General features: G+C 57.8%; 2 protein-coding genes across 17 annotated transcripts in view; one reads left to right on the forward strand and one right to left on the reverse strand.

Moving 5' to 3' along the window:
• The first annotated feature begins 804 nt into the window (after positions 1–804).
• G6PC3 (glucose-6-phosphatase catalytic subunit 3) lies at positions 805–5,575 on the forward strand. Of its 2 annotated transcripts, XM_027974447.2 has the most exons (6): positions 805–1,126; positions 3,466–3,572; positions 3,980–4,070; positions 4,259–4,377; positions 4,557–4,698; positions 4,917–5,575. In XM_027974447.2, exons 1-6 carry the CDS (start codon positions 909–911, stop codon positions 5,278–5,280), a joined length of 1,041 nt encoding a protein of 346 aa, XP_027830248.1. In that variant the 5' UTR covers positions 805–908; the 3' UTR covers positions 5,281–5,575. The 2 variants fall into 2 exon arrangements, with proteins under 2 accessions (XP_027830248.1, XP_027830249.1); XM_027974448.2 differs by lacking the exon at positions 4,259–4,377.
• Positions 5,576–7,434: 1,859 nt separating this feature from the next.
• HDAC5 (histone deacetylase 5) overlaps positions 7,435–15,153 on the reverse strand; it is a 36,956-nt gene continuing 29,237 nt past the window's right edge. For all 15 annotated transcript variants that reach the window (XM_042256055.2, XM_042256048.2, XM_027974446.3 and 12 more), the window contains 15 exons: positions 14,834–15,121; positions 13,891–14,056; positions 12,880–13,013; positions 12,213–12,333; positions 11,698–11,747; positions 11,448–11,555; positions 10,978–11,033; positions 10,756–10,843; positions 9,785–9,904; positions 9,429–9,526; positions 9,148–9,266; positions 8,327–8,460; positions 7,957–8,041; positions 7,649–7,814; positions 7,435–7,559 (listed from right to left, as the gene is read on the reverse strand). In XM_042256055.2, the coding sequence (XP_042111989.1) occupies positions 7,520–7,559; positions 7,649–7,814; positions 7,957–8,041; positions 8,327–8,460; positions 9,148–9,266; positions 9,429–9,526; positions 9,785–9,904; positions 10,756–10,843; positions 10,978–11,033; positions 11,448–11,555; positions 11,698–11,747; positions 12,213–12,333; positions 12,880–13,013; positions 13,891–14,056; positions 14,834–15,121 (1,773 nt within the window). In that variant the 3' untranslated portion in view covers positions 7,435–7,519. The remainder of the gene's footprint in view (positions 7,560–7,648; positions 7,815–7,956; positions 8,042–8,326; positions 8,461–9,147; positions 9,267–9,428; positions 9,527–9,784; positions 9,905–10,755; positions 10,844–10,977; positions 11,034–11,447; positions 11,556–11,697; positions 11,748–12,212; positions 12,334–12,879; positions 13,014–13,890; positions 14,057–14,833; positions 15,122–15,153) is intronic.

A 15,153-nucleotide genomic window follows, 5' to 3' on the forward strand; every position in this document is an offset into this window, starting at 1 on the left:
TTCCTCCAGAGGATTATTCTAATTTTTGTCGTAGGTGTGTGCTCCTTCTCCTCCCTCACCATCCTAGCTATCTCAAGGTTTACCTCCCCAGAGGGGTTTTGGAAGGCAAGATGACAGGATGACGAAAGGAGAGGGGCAAGGCGAGCTTAGAACTGGGAGGAAGTGTGACATAAGTCTATGTCTCAAACTCTCAAGCCTTTAGGAACGACCGACCCCTCAAAATCAAGAGGCTGATCTGTCGGCCACCAAATCAACAGCGGATGAATTCAAGCAGGAAAGTCTTGGACTGGCGGGCCGGCTTAGCCACCTGTGTGTGCAAATTCAGGGTCCCACTTCAGCGCTGACCGGGGATGCTTGGCTTCCCGGAGCAAGGGTTGTCTCTACCCTTCTCTCCAAGACATCTCCAAATGTCTTTGGAGGGTTAGCGGTACTGGAGGAGAAAAGTCTGGTCCGGAAGGAACCCTAGCTCTGGATATTACATGTCCGTCTTCACAGCAGCAAAGTAAGGACCCTGGACACACCGCCGATCCTCAGGTTAGTCTGTCCCATGACCCGGAAGAGCAGCAAGAGCCGCCTCTACGCCCTACGTCCACGTGCCGGCAATAGCAGCCACGTGGGGCTCTGCGGAAACGCCTTCGCAAAGATTTGTCCCCTACGCTGCCCAGTAGAGAGGAAGGGCTGGGAACAGCGCAGGAGGAAACGGTACCGGCTGGAGGCCCGGCTCGCGCGAACCTAGGGCTGCGAGGGGCGGGGTCGAGGGCGGGGTTTTCACTGGTCCCCGCCAGGGGGCGGGGCCTCGGTTCCGAAGGGTGGGCTCTGGAGGGCAGTGAGTAGCAGTTTACTCGTCGCCTGGACTCCTCGGCTTCCGCCCTGCATCAAACCCTGGCCGCACCAGCCCGGGAGTCGCCATGGAGTCCACGCTGGGCGCGGGCATCGCGATGGCCGAGGCGCTGCAGAACCAGCTGCCCTGGTTGGAGAACGTGTGGCTCTGGGTCACCTTTCTGGGCGACCCCAAGAGCCTCTTTTTGTTCTACTTCCCCGCGGCCTACTATGCGTCTCGCCGGGTGGGCATTGCGGTGCTCTGGATCAGCCTCATCACCGAATGGCTCAACCTCGTCTTCAAGTGGTGAGACAGCGAAGCCCTCCGGCGCCCTGGCCCCCCACCCCCAAGGGCCCTGAGCCTTGTGCAGACCCTGATTTTTCTCAGAAACTGCCTCAAAGGCCTGGCTCCCCCCTCCACCCCTACCCCCACCCCCAGGAAAACTTAAGACCTCCCCACCCCTACCCCATGGCCACTGACTTTTCCTCTTTGAGCATCTTTGTCCATCTTGAACTCAGACCTCAGAGTCCCCATCCTAATCATTAGTGTTTAACGGGCCTGATCAGATGAATCACTTAAGGGGGCGTGTTTAAAATGCAAATATCCCATCCCACCCCCGACACACTGATTCTGAAACTCCAGGGGAGAGCCTGGGAATCTGTATTTTTTAAAAACATCAATGATGACTTAAGTAGCAGAAGGTCCTGCTTCTCAACTCACTCTTTGATTCATTTCTTCATTCATTTATTTGATAGAGTTTTTAAGAAGCTTGCTTTGTGCCAGGCTTCAACAGTGGCTTTTCAGGACAGAAAAGGCTTCCAAGTTAAGGTGTGGTCACCGGGCCATGGCCATCAACATAAGGAGCATTTGAAAATTTTCCAGAAATGCAGAATCTCAGGCTCCAGGTGGGAGCTCCTGAATCATTATTTACATTTTAGCAAGGACCCCAAGTGGTTCATGTGCACAGTAAATTTCAAAAAGCACTGGGGCTAAAGCTTTGCCTTTTAGGGAACACTTTCTCTTCTTGCTTTTCACTTTCATTCACTAGTAGGCTCTGACACAGACTCAAGCAAGTGGGTAGGGCCCTTGGGGCTTATCTCTTTGCGCCACCTGTTCTCTTGGGTGCAGAAGGGAGCTATACTTCCCGCTGGGCGTGCAACTGCACCTCTCCTCACCTCACCATCTATTGCCATATTGCCAGCCTGGGGGAGGGAAGGGGGTTTCATAGAAGGCACTTGAATGGGCTAGAATGACTTGCTGAAAAACCAAATACCTTCCCTTCCACTTCTCTCTACCAGGGCTTCATCCCTACTATAAACGGTAAAGCAGTTGTCTAATCATTTCCTTCCTACTGAGTTGCCCTTTGCTTTGTGCTGTTCTCCCTCGGAGTCTGTATCAGCCTTCTCGTCTCGTCCTGTTCCCCTAAGACCATTGATTCCCACATGGCAAAGCCCCTATTTCTTTCCTAAGTATGTGTTGAGTATCTGGTGTGTGAACCAGGCTCAGTTTTTGGCGGGGAGAGGCAGGTCCCTGTCCCAGCCCTTGGCTTCCTGGTCAGCATCTCTGCTCTTCTCCCAACCTTTTCTCTTTCTGGCCACAGCAGCCTCTTAGTCTGCTGTGTGTTTTCCAGGGTCCAGCGAAGCACCTAGCTAAGCCAGGGGATTTTAAACTGTTTTGTCTTCTTTATTCTCCCTCAGCTTCCCTGTGCATTCCCCGCCTCCGTTTTGTTTTGTTTTGTTTTTAATAGAAGGACTTTATTTACTTATTATTTTGGCCACACTGGGTCTTCACTGTGGCGTGGGGGCTGTTAATTGTGGTGCATGGGCTTTCTCTAGCTAAGGCACATGGGCTTCTCCTTGGGGGATGCTCAGGCTTCTCTTGCTGCAGCGTGTGGGTTCAGTCACTGCAGCACATGGGCTTAGTTGCCCTGCAGCATGTGGGATCTTAATTCCCCAACCAGGGATCAGACCCATATCCCCTGTGTTGGAAGGCGGACCACCAGGGAAGTCCCTCCCCCTTTTCTTACATTTGTTTTATTTATTAGTTGGCTGTGTCAGGTCCTGGTTGTAGCACATAGTATCTTTAGTTGCAGCACGCACATTGTTAGTTGCAGCAAGGGGATTCTAGTTCCCTAACCAGGGATCATACCTGGACCCCCTGCATTGGGTGTGTAGAGTCTTAGCCCCTGGACCACCAGGGAAGCCCCGCCCCCACTACCATTTTCAAACATGAGAGACTTTCCTAAGTAACTGAGGCTGGAATTTGGGAAATAGAGAAAAGAGAAGCAGCAGAGTGAGGGTCTGGGAAGGAGAGGGAGAGTCAGGTCCCGGGCTCTCTGTAAATGACAAGAGCAGAGCTGGCCTTGCAGTGGGACGCATAAGGAGGGGACTTTTGAGCATCTCAGAGCATGCCCACACACACCACAATATCTTGCCTCATTATCACTTTTTTAAAAAATGCACACTTTCTCCTGTTCCAAGGTAAAAAACCGTGGCAAGGCAGTGACCCAGAATCAGATATCCTCTCTGACTCCACCCTATAAGCCCTTCAGAGTATTCCAGGTGTCCATCTGCCTCACCCCCATCCCCCTGGCCTTTGTATGTGTATGTATGTACGTATGTATAATGGCATCTGCTCTCTTCTAGGTTTCTCTTTGGAGACAGGCCCTTTTGGTGGGTCCATGAGTCTGGGTACTATAGCCAGGCTCCAGCCCAGGTTCACCAGTTCCCCTCTTCTTGTGAAACTGGCCCAGGTGAGAAGCCCCAAACTTCCCTCGCCCAATGTGGTTAGCGTTTGGTGAGTGTTCAGTAGTACTTTTCAGCTGGGACCACCTAATCATCAGAGGCCTAGTCTCCCAGTTACTGGACCAGAGAAAGAAACCCAGGGAAGAAACGTAGGAGAAAAACGCCCATGCCAGTGTGCCAGTTACTCACCTTGTATTGACTAGAGCCAAGTTGTCAAGGCAGAAGTCTGACAGCAGTGACTGCAGGCTGGGTGGGGGGTGGGGAGGCTTCAGGGAAGAGTGAGCTATGGCCAGTGCTGGAGGAAGGCTCTCTCGTGGCCACAGGGAGGCAGCTGTGTTGAGCTATCACCAGGTGCACCTGGGCTCCCACCAAACTCAGCTCCCACCACGAACTGAGTTTCTGAATCCCCCGGCAGGCAGCCCTTCTGGACACTGTATGATCACAGGAGCAGCCCTCTGGCCCATAATGACGGCCATCTCTTCCCAGATGGCCACTCGGGCCCACAGGTACACCTTGGCATCGCCCACCAGTGGGGGTGGGGTGATGGTACCCTGGACCCAAAAGCCCTGCAGCAGGGTGGCCTGAGAGCCGGAGTTCTGGGGACCCCAGGTTATTTGGTCCAAGTGCCTGGGTGCTCAGGGAAGCCCAGCAGTGCATGGACATCTCGTGAACCATCTGCTTCTCTTCTTTTTAGCCGCTGGGTGAGGGTGATTCCTAGCTTGGCTTATTGCACCTTCCTGCTGGCAGTCGGCTTATCTCGGGTCTTCCTCTTAGCACATTTCCCTCACCAGGTGTTGGCTGGCTTAATAACTGGTGAGCAACTGGGGCAACGGGGTGGACCCAGAGGGTGCCATTGACAGTGGGAGGACCAGTGTACGATCTTCCCATTGTACGGCCAACCCCAAGTCCCCCTTCTGACAAACGACCCTGCTGTTTGGGGTGAGGGTCATATCCCCAAACTCCTTGAAGCTGCTGTCACCCTGCTTCCCTAGGTGCTGTCCTGGGCTGGCTGATGACCCCCCAGGTGCCCATGGAGCGGGAGCTAAGTTTCTATGGATTGACCTCGCTGGCCCTCTTGCTGGGTGCCAGCCTCATCTATTGGACCCTCTTTACACTGGGCCTGGATCTTTCGTGGTAAGTTCTGCTTTGAAGCTTGGGGAAGTAGGAGCCTGTCCTGCCTCCCCTGTATCTGGCCTGGTGGCTCTCTGGTTTGCTGTTGTTCAATAGGGACACATTACTAGTTCACATACAGTCTCCTGAACATGGCGGTAGACCCCAAAGGGATAGAAAGCCATCAGCCCTCTGGGTCCCAGGGGACTACCTCTCCTGGCAAAGACTCTTGCTCTCCACAGGTCCATCAACCTAGCCTCTAAGTGGTGTGAGCGGCCCGAGTGGGTGCACTTGGACAGCCGACCTTTTGCCTCCCTGAGTCGTGACTCAGGGGCCGCCCTGGGTCTGGGCATCGCTCTGCACTCTCCCTGTTATGCCCAGGTACGGCGGGCACACCTGGGATATGGCCAGAAACTAGCCTGCCTTGTGCTGGCCATGGGGCTGCTGGGCCCTCTGAACTGGCTGGGCTACCCACCTCAGATCAGCCTTTTCTACATCTTCAATTTCCTCAAGTACACCCTCTGGCCATGCCTGGTCCTGGCCCTCGTACCCTGGCTGGTACACACATTCAGTGCCCAGGAAGCACCACCCATCCGCTCTTCCTGACTCTAGGTGCCTCCTGCACCCACCTCCCCTCACAAAGCCTGTGCTCTGTGACCTCCACCCTTGGGAGGCAGCTCCGTCCACTTCCAGCCCCCAGCGAGCCCTGCTCATGTTGAACTTTCTAGTTCTCCCACCACCTGGTCACAGCCCCAAAGAGGGGCCTTTTCTCTCCCAGGAAGGTCCTTCTGCCTTCCCTCGCAAGTCCCCGAAGAGCAAAGGCAACAGTGAGAACAGTGGGTTACTGTAACACTGTGAGGGGCTCGGAGCAGCCCCAATAAAGCCCTTCCACACCTCTGGACTCCTCTCTTGCCTCCGTGCACACCTCCACCAGACTTGGCTACGCACATGCAGGGCAACCCTTGCCAGACCGCTTGTTCTGCACCCACTCCAACCCTGTGCCCACAGAGGCTGAGAGTCAGAAGGAAAAGCAAGCCCTTTAGCCCTGGGCCCCCTTCCTACCACCACCACCTCCGCCACACAGAGGTCCCAGGAGATCCTGTGGCTACGTTCAGGGAACCCTGTTCTTTAACCTACAGGACAGAGATCCCACTCCCTCCCACCCCAGCCTCTGTTTCCTAAATTGTTTAGTCCAGGGACTGGAGAAAAGAAGAGTAGGAAGCCCAGAGAACAGAGACATTGGCCCCAGAAGGCATTGCCAGAAACAAGTTTATTTCCACAAGGACACACAGTGTAACAGGTTACAGGATACTTAACTGAAATCTATGTCCAGGGAAACAAAGCAGGGAGTGGGTTTACATGAGAACCAGACAGGCCATGGGAAGAGGGAGGGGAAGGGGCCCAGAGCTGGGGCTCAGCCCCACACCCCAGGAAGATCTCGAACACACAACACACAAGACACGGTGCATGATAAACCTGTGGTGGTGGGACTCCTGCCCCTCCCCTGGCTCCCTCAACCCTGCTCAGGCCCCCATTAGGATAATAAATATGTAAACAGATTGGTGGGGCCCTGGGGAGGGGAAGAAGGAAAGAATATGCGGGGTTGGGGAGAAGGAGGGAGGAAGACTTAGCCCCCCAGGAGCTTCTTCCCATCTTTGGTTTCCCACAGGCTGGACAGCATTCCCTAAAAGTCTTGTGGGCTCCTAGCCCTGGAAACAAGGCTAGGCTGGGCTCCTGGGAGAGAAAAGTACAGCTCCCAGCCTCATCCAGCTCTTAGTTTCCCTGGGCGTGGCCCACTAAGGAAGCCCAGAGGAAGGGAAGCTAAAGCTGAGGGCAGGCTCCTGGGTTCTGTCCCTGCTTCTTCTGGAACCCCCACCCACTCTCACCCTCCCCAGGCTTCAAAGCCAAAGGTCCTAGGAGGGAGTTGGGCCCTGACCCTTCTGCTTGCAGTATGCTGGGTGGCTGGGGAAATCTGGTCCTGAACAGCAGGGGGGCTCTCACCAGCCTGGAGTCCCCCTGCAGGGACCACCTTCTCCCCTTCCTCAGACCGTGCTAGCGGAGGGGCAGGGAGGCCGACAGATTATGGGGGGGAGCAGGCCTGGTTCTGCAGCTCCTCTTGGTCCCGTAGAACCTGAGAGTCCAGCCCCCTCCTTCCCCACACACTTTCCCTCTCTCCAGCCCCTCAGAAGGGGAAACAGGCCCTGAGGAGAGCAAGGCAAGGCTGCCCTGCCCACAGACCTCAGGCCCACATCCTAGAGCACAGAGCTGAGGCCAGGAGAAAGACGGAGGAGAGGGGGGCTCTGTGGAGATGGTGAGGACACCAGGAAAAATGGTGAGAATCGCAGGGCAGGAGCCCACCTCCCCTCCCCTCCACATCTTAAGACTGTAGAGAGACCCTCGGGATCCTCCCCTGGGGCTGGAGAGGGGAGGAAGGTGAAATTAAGGCATTTCTCCCTAAGTCAGCTGAAGCCAAGGCACCAAACTTGCTGTTCCCTCCTCACTTAGGGAGCCCCCAGAGCCAGAAGGTGCTTTCTGGGCCCCATGCCCACCTTGAGTTGGCCCAGGCTCCAGGGGGAACAAGGACAGGACGCAGGAAGTGGGTGTGGGAAAGCACGTGGGAGAACGCCTAGACGGGGTACCCCTCACCCCTCAGAAAGAATAAACTTCTAAGCTGAGACCTGGGCCACGGAGGCAGAAGAGGGGCCTGAGGCAGCTTAGGGGAGCAGCAGGGGCGAGGCTGAGAGACCCACACAGCACACGTTGTTGAATGTGTGACTTTTTGTTTTTAATAGAAAAAATAAACAAAATCACAATGATGAAGCCCAGAGAGATGGGGGCCAGGGCGTCACAGGGCAGGCTCCTGTTCCATAGGCTCCTCTGCCGGCCTGTGGGGACAAGCACAGAGAGAGGTGTTGAGGCAATGGTCGGGCGTGGGGTGGCTTGGGCAAGGGCTGCGAGATGGGGGCACGCCTACCTGGGGCTGTGCTCCCGGGCCGCAGCCGCCTGGGCCTGCTCGGCCCCCACCGACAGCAAGGCCATGGCACTCACAGTCTCAGCCTCCTCTGTCTCACCTGCCTGGGCCTCCCGCAGGGAACGGCCTAGGCCAGCAGCGAACCTCTGCACACAGCTCCAGTGTTTGCCTGTGGATGAGGGGTGGGCAGGGGGTCAGGGAGGGGCAGAAACCCCCACCCGTATGGACTTCCCCAGCCCTGGCGTGCACTCAGGGTTTTTGCCTCTGCTCAGCAAGTTGGGGCCTGAGCCCCTCTGCCTGTCCGCACGTACTCTGGATCTCGATGACTTTCTCCAGCGTGGCCACTGCATTGGCGTTGGGCTTCTGCTGCAAGACTGCCTCGTCCAAGGGCTGTAGCTGGCAGGGGAAAGAAGAACAAGCTTAGGGTTGGGAGTGGCCATGGCTGCCCCTCTAACCACTCCAGTCAGCCCCATGACAGGGGCAAGCATAGCCTTTTGAGAAACCTCTATTCAGAAAGCCTTCTCTGGCTACCAGCTATCCTTGGGAACCAAAAAAGAGAAAAAGCTCCCCAAGGACCCTGGGTGCTGCCTGACCTGGGGAAGGGTCCCTCCCCAACCCCGCTGGCCCCTTGGTCCTTGGCCTACCAGCCCCCCTCCCCCAGCCCTTCTGTGCGCCCCTTACCTCCACGCTGAGCAGCGCCGAGACACAGGCCTCAGAGGCATCACAGATGGCGGTCAGGTCGTGGCCTCCCTCCAAGGCCAGCACCACCCGGCCCCCTGCCAGCGTCATCAGCTGCCTGGTCAAGTGGCCAAAACCTTCAGGGATGGGTGAAAGGAGGAGGATGAAATGGTTAATGAAAGAAAGTCAACTCAAAAAAAAAAAAGTAGGAAAGGAGAGAAAAAGAAACACAAGAGATGAGACAAACAGCACAAAATGCGATGGTGGCTTTAAACCTAAACAGATATCCATAATACTCAATGTCGTGGATTGAATGTTCCATTAAAGACAAAATGAAGAGACTAATCCAGTTACACATCTCCTAAGGAGTATCATGAGAAACCACCATTGAAACACGCAGAGTCATCACTCTACAGCTTCACGAGGAGGTACACTCCCCCACTGCAGAGGGAGAATGGAGGGTGCTGCCAGGAGGACTCCGAGTCTTAGACCTGCCCCAGCGTTCCTCCCAGGGCTTCCCAGGAGGCGCCAGTGGTAAAGAACCCGCCCACCACTGCAGGAGACATAAGAAAAGTGGGTTCAATCCCTGGGTCGGGAAGCTCCCCTGGAGAAGGAAATGGCAAACCACTCCAGGAAGGTACTCTTGCCTGGAGAATCCTATGGACAGAGCAGCCTAGAGGACTGCAGTCCACAGAGTTGCCAAAGGGCTGGACACGACTGAAGCGACTTGGCATGCAAGCACGCACAGCACTCCTCCCAGCTTCCCACTCGTCCCCACCATCTTCACTGCTCCATAGCCTCCCTCAATCCCCCAGCAGGCTCACATCTGGCGGTGACAGAGTAGCCACCCAGCGGAGACAGGTGTCCCTCAACAGCATCAAAGCCAGCGGAGACCAGGACCACATCAGGTGAGAACTCGTGGGCAATGGGCATCACCACTGTCCTGCAAAGGGAGGGCCCGAGCTGACCCTGGCAGGTGACTCGGCCAGGCCTGCCTCCCCACAGGGCCGACCCCTCCACCCAGACCAGACTGCGCGCTTTCTGCCCCGCCCACAGAAGGCCCCAGGGGCTCCCGCCCCTCCCCGGGCTCTTCTTAAGTCCCCACCTGAAGGCTGTTAGGTACTCCACGTCTCCGATGGGGGGGTCCACACCTCCTGTCCATGCCACATTCACATTGTACCCCACGCCCGGCCCTCCGCCAACCTGGCAGCACGGTGGGGGGGGTAGGGGGTTACTCTCACTGCCTGGGGAGCCCAGACGTTGCCCCGCCCTCAGCCCTGCCTCCAGCCCTTACTGCACTGACCTCTGTTCTGCATGGAGGGGCAGCTGGCCGGCGTGGTTCTCCCACTAGGAGCCCAGACTCCCCAGGTTACCAGCACCACCATGGGCCTCCACGGCTCCCTGCCAGGTCCCATTCTGCTACCTCCCCGCGGGCCCTGAGTTTGAGCCCAGGAGCTGTACCTCTTCAGGAGCCCCGGAGCCCGGAAAGAAGTTCCCATTGTCATAGCGATGCAGGGAGATGTAGAGCACGGAGGGATCGTTGTAAAATGCTTGCTGGGTGCCGTTGCCATGGTGAATATCCTAGGGGGGAGGGGTGGAAGCATCAGGAGAAACGGCCCAGGCTCTGACCCAAAGGTCAAAATTCAGCTTGCCCCCAACCCTCACCCTATGGTGAACTCTGGGGGTGAAGCTTGCCCCTAGATACAGGGCATCCATGTTCCATTCACAATGAAATCCCCCCACGCTTCTTTAACCAGGGTCCGTGGGCCGGGATGTGGCACTGCACAGAGGAGACACAAAGCCAGGGGATGAATGGTGGTGGCTCCCCCTGCAAGGCCCCTCTGTTCAGCACAGAGGGGGACAGTAAGGTTAGGCAAGAACTGAAACATTCTGAAGAAGAATCCAGCGTGATGAACCCTGAAGCCCAAGCTAGGCTTTAGAGAAATCAGATCCCTTCTTGCCAAGGCTTGCTCCTGGCTACTCCCCAGCTCACAGGGAGCAGTAGGGGCCTCTCCTTCTGCTGAGAGACACAGGGGTGGAGAAGCTAAGTGACCTTAGTTGGGTGAGTCCGCCAACAGCCCCGTGTCTCCATTTATCAAATAGACATCCCACTTCTTAGAAAGAGAGGTGTCCATGAAGCAGTACTGTATGTCAGCCCCCAGTCAAGAGGGGATCTAGCAATGGCAGGGGATCTCTCTATCACTCAAGGCAAAAGACCTCCTCGGCTGTTCAAGGCTGAGGGGGATGGGGGGGAGTGGCTAAAACCACTTTCGAGTCTCCCCCAGTGAAGAGGGAGCCCCAGGGGACTGGGAGGGCTGGGCTAACACCCCAGAGTCAGCACCCCAGCCCATTCCAGCCCCTGAGGATGAAGGGACGGGACTGGGGTGGGGGCTTTCTGAAGGCTGACCCTGGTCCTGCCAGGCACTGCCTACCCAGTCCACGATGAGAACCTTGCCCACGTTCAACTTCTGCTGCAGGAGCTTGGTTGTGATAGCTACTGAGTTGAAGAAGCAGAATCCCCTGTAGGGTGGGGAAGAAGAGGGCAGGACGTCAGCCTTACTGGATGTTCACTCTGGGAGCCACAGTGTCGGCTCTGCTGAGAGGGAGAGGTGGTGAGGGCGGTGGGTCCAGGGCAGGGCTGAGCTGGCACTCACATGGCTGTGGATTCTTCCGCGTGGTGTCCTGGGGGCCTTATGATGGCAAATCCATTCTGAAGACGTATGGACAGAGGGACAGAGACGAGAGGCAGACAGGCGGGCAAGGTGGCCACGGATCGGAGTAAACACAGAAGAAGAGAAAAGCCAGGAAAAGAACACATGTGAGAAACACCAGTCACACAACCTTTAGGAGTGTGGCCAGCCGAGGGCGGCATGGGTCAGAAGCAACCTTCTGTAGCCGCAAGACCCACAAGAGCACCAGACGTTGGTCGTCTCTCTTTACCCCTCACCCCCTAGTCCGCCTGGAGCTGTCACCTCCTCCTCACACCTGCACCTGAGAGGTGAGATTACAGAGGATGGTGCCCTACTGGTGGGAAAGCTGAGGCTGCCCCATCCCCTGCTGCTCAAGCAGCAGGACCAAGTCGTTCCCCCCCAACCCCCGCCCTGGCCAGCCCGCACTCACTCACCTTGAGCTCCCCTGCGGCCACCTTGAATGCCAGCTCCACCAGGCAGCCCACCGCCATGCGCACGGCGCTGGAGGAGTGCATCTCGTTCCACACAGTGTCGCTGTCCACCTGCAGGGGCAGGAGAGTGGGCTTCAGTGTGCCCCTTGAATGGGGAGGGCAAGAAGGGGGGTGCAACCATGGTGGGGGGAGAGGGAGGGGCTGGAGCTGGGAGCACCACTCACCCAACAGCATGGGCGGGTGCCCTACTCACCCCAATGCCCCCGCAAGGCAGCATGGCGTACATCTTCTGGCTGATGGGGCCTGCAGGGAAAAGGTACAGAGCTATGCTAGAAGGCGCCTCCACTGCCAGGGCCGCAGGTGGGCATGTGCAGTGGGCAGGGAGCTCAGTCACAGGTAAAGAAGGGCAGACCCCAGCAGAGAACAGGCAACTGCCACCCACGCCAGGTGGGAGATGACTGTCCCCCATCCTGAGGGGTGATCCTTCCCTGGGGCAGGTGGCAGGGAGAAAGGGGCCTGACAGGTGAGGCAGAAGGGCACAGCCCATCACAGCTCATTGCCAGGCCTGACCGGTCTGCCCTCCTGCACGCACCCCACCCACATGCTGTAGTCTGTGTGAATGGCGCCCTCTGGAGGCGTGTGATGTGGCAGCCACGTCCCTGGAGACCCACCTGCCTACCAGATGATGGTCTTCCTGACAGGCCCCGTCCCATCCCGGCAGCAGACCCAGCCTGGCCCACCACCCTCCCTGCTGGCCGCTCAACTCACCGAGCAGCTTCTTGCTGTCCAGCTTCTGCCGGTTGAGGGGGCTGGTACCGTAGAGCAGGGTGTGGTACTCGGAGTGCACCGTCTGGATCTCATCCAGCGTGGCTTTACGACCCCGGATTCGCTGTTGGGAGAAGGGGCAGCAAGAGGGGGAGCTGGTGATTAGGCTGGCGCTGCAGGCCCAGTACCTCTCTCCGCCCCACAGTCTGGGCACATGAAGCCACCTTCTAGCCTCAGGAGATCCAAAAGTGGGTGTGTTTTGTTTTTTTTTAATCGATGGGACATTGCTATTCTTTTCATTTTTGGCCATGCCATGCAACACACAGGATCTTAGTTTGCCCAGCAGGGATGGATCCCGGGTCCCCTGCAGTGGAAGCACCGAATCCTAATCAATGGCCCTCTGGGGAAGTCCCAGGAGATGCAAAGTTTTTTGAGAAAGTATGCCTCGGTCCCCCAGGGACCCCAGCCCAGGACCCTCCCCCATTCAGCTGGGGACCATGGGGGCACCAGGCCACAAAGGATGGAACTGAGAAGCACATGGGGGCCTGACCCTGAAATCGGGTTGAAAAGAGAATGAGGAAGAGACACAGAGAGGGCATCCTCGACACTAGAAACACAGGACTTTCGCTGGGTTTGAGGTGGAAGCTGGAAGGAGGGGGGACCCCCTTACCTCACACTTGCTGAGCAGGCCTGTCTCCTGCAGCCGGGACCAGATGCTCTGGATCCGGCCAGCGTGCTCGGGGTGCACATGTGTGTTCCCGCACATGCACTGGTGCTTCAGCATGAACGTGTCGTAGACCACACCTGGGCCGGAGACACACCTGTCAGCCAGCACAGCTCTGGGCCGTGTCACAGCTCGGCCCTCCACCCTCAGCGGAGCTCACCGAGCTCTCCCTGGCCCACCCTGGTCCCAGCCCCTCCTCGTGGCCACTCCAGCTGCCCTCCTACATGCCTGTTCCTCTTCTCTTCCTGAAATTCCTTTCCCCCATCACCGCCTGTCAGCAGTCTCCCTGCTCCTCAAGCCTCCACCAGGCTGCCAACACCGCCATCCGCTTTAACCTCACAGCGCCTCCTCCTTCCCTCTGTCCCCCGTCAGAGGCTCTGTGTGCCGCCCCCTATCCCCACGCCCCATTGGTGAGTGGGGACCATCCTCAAATGGGGTCCCTCAAAGGGACCATCCGTGCCCCTACAGAGCCCAGCTCTGGGCGCTTTCACATGGAAGAGCCTTCTGGAATGGACTGAAGCCTCAATCTTAACCTCAAAGGGAGGAGAAAGAGCTAGAGGAGCACGGCCCCACTGAGATAGCGGGCTCCCTCCACCCAGGCCTTCAGGGCAGAGGCATCGAGGAAGCAAAATCAGTGGTCCCTCGGTGTGGGGCGGGGGGGCCCTGAAAAAGATGCTGCTCCTGGAATACATGGACATTCACCCCCACCTGCCCAGTGAAGCAAAGGCTACCACCACGACCACAGGTGGCTATACACAGGGAGACAGCCAAGGCCTGTTTCCCTCCCTTCAGGATGCTCTGAGGGTCCCTGGCCATCCCTCCAGGGCAGAGGCTATATCTCATCCCTTCACAACACCCAAGACCGGATGCCATGTCATGCACAGCATGCCACCCACCGCCCCTCCCCTGCCCCCGCAACACACACAATGGAAGACGGCTCATGGGGGAAGGGCTCACCTGTGGTGAAGAGGTGCTTAGTGGGCTGGTCTGGGGGGCTCTTCATGCCCCCAGGGGCAGCAGGTGAGGACTGGGTGCGGCCCAGGGCCTGGTGGGGCACAGTGGCCAGGCTGAGGGGTGCCTGGTATACCTGCAGCGGCTGCAGCTGCTGGGTGTCTGCAAATGCCTGGGAAGGAGAGAGCGGGAGGGAGCCTGGGTGAGGCTGAGGCTGAGATGGAAGTGAGGACAGGTGCCCTGGGGCCGCCCTGGGGCCTCCCGGGGGCGATGGGGGGGCGCCTGAATCCAACCCTCTCTTCCAGATCTCCTTCCTCCAGCTCCTCCCTCCAGGGACAGGAGACATTCCAGTCTTAGCCATCTCCATCTTCATCTCCATCCCCGAGGAGATGGGGAGGGATGGGGGGACGAGATGAGTCATGCTACCAGAGTAACATTGAGGTAAGCTGCTGGGAGGGACGGGGGTGTGGGAGGGGGTGGGATGAGTCAGGCCCTGAGGGCTCAGCTGTGTCCGCCATGAATGGAGTGTGCGGAGTGTGCGCTCACTCGGCACCAGGGCAGACTGTAGTACAGTGGGGGCGGGTGTGTACACCCGCACGCACGCAGAGACCGACGCACAACCGGCCCTACGTAGGCAGAGACGCAGATATACACAGACCACGTGCATCCAAGGGTGCATGTGCGCGCACACACACACACACACACACAGAAGCAGACAAGCGGGGGCAGTCACAGTCAGAGGGAGGGGCTGGCAGACGGGGCAGACAGAGCTCTAAGACTGACACCAGCTCTCTCCCTTCCACAGCCCCTTGTCTCTTTCCTGCTCCCCTGGGCACAGCCTGGAAACTGCAGACTGCGGAGAGGGAAGAGCAAAGGGAAGGGCAAAGGCACAAAGAAGAGGAGGGAGGACAGACGGGTGGTGATCAAGGGCCAGGGCGCAGGGGGCCACCTTTTTGTAACCAGCACTGGACTCCTCCAAGTCGGGCCCCTCTTCAGCACCGCTCTCGCGCTCCTCATCCTTGACCTGGATGCAGTCCTCCTCCTCCTCCTCTTCCTCCTCCTCCTCTTCCTCTTCCTCCAGGTCTTCCTGGGTGCTCTCACTCTCCGTGGAGCCTTCTCGGGGTATGGTGAGGGCTCCCTCCCCCAGCAAGGAGTCCTGCTGCTCCGTCAGCTCCTCCTCTGTCTCCTCGGGGTGGGTGGTGGGCTGCCGTGGCAGCTCCCCCGTCTTGGTAAGGATCTGGAAGCAGAGCCAGGAGGCCCATCAGCTGG

The sequence above is a fragment of the Ovis aries genome, chromosome 11 (assembly GCF_016772045.2).
Source record: "Ovis aries strain OAR_USU_Benz2616 breed Rambouillet chromosome 11, ARS-UI_Ramb_v3.0, whole genome shotgun sequence".
Classification (NCBI taxonomy): Eukaryota; Metazoa; Chordata; class Mammalia; order Artiodactyla; family Bovidae; genus Ovis; species Ovis aries.

Bases quoted from the DNA above. Each gene is read 5' to 3' on its own strand.
- G6PC3 (XM_027974447.2), top strand. From the start codon at position 909: ATGGAGTCCACGCTGGGCGCGGGCATCGCGATGGCCGAGGCGCTGCAG. The intron at 3,573-3,979 runs GTGAGAAGCCCC...ATCCCCCGGCAG, and splicing joins TTCTTGTGAAACTGGCCCAG to GCAGCCCTTCTGGACACTGT. The intron at 4,378-4,556 runs GTGAGCAACTGG...CTGCTTCCCTAG, and splicing joins GTTGGCTGGCTTAATAACTG to GTGCTGTCCTGGGCTGGCTG.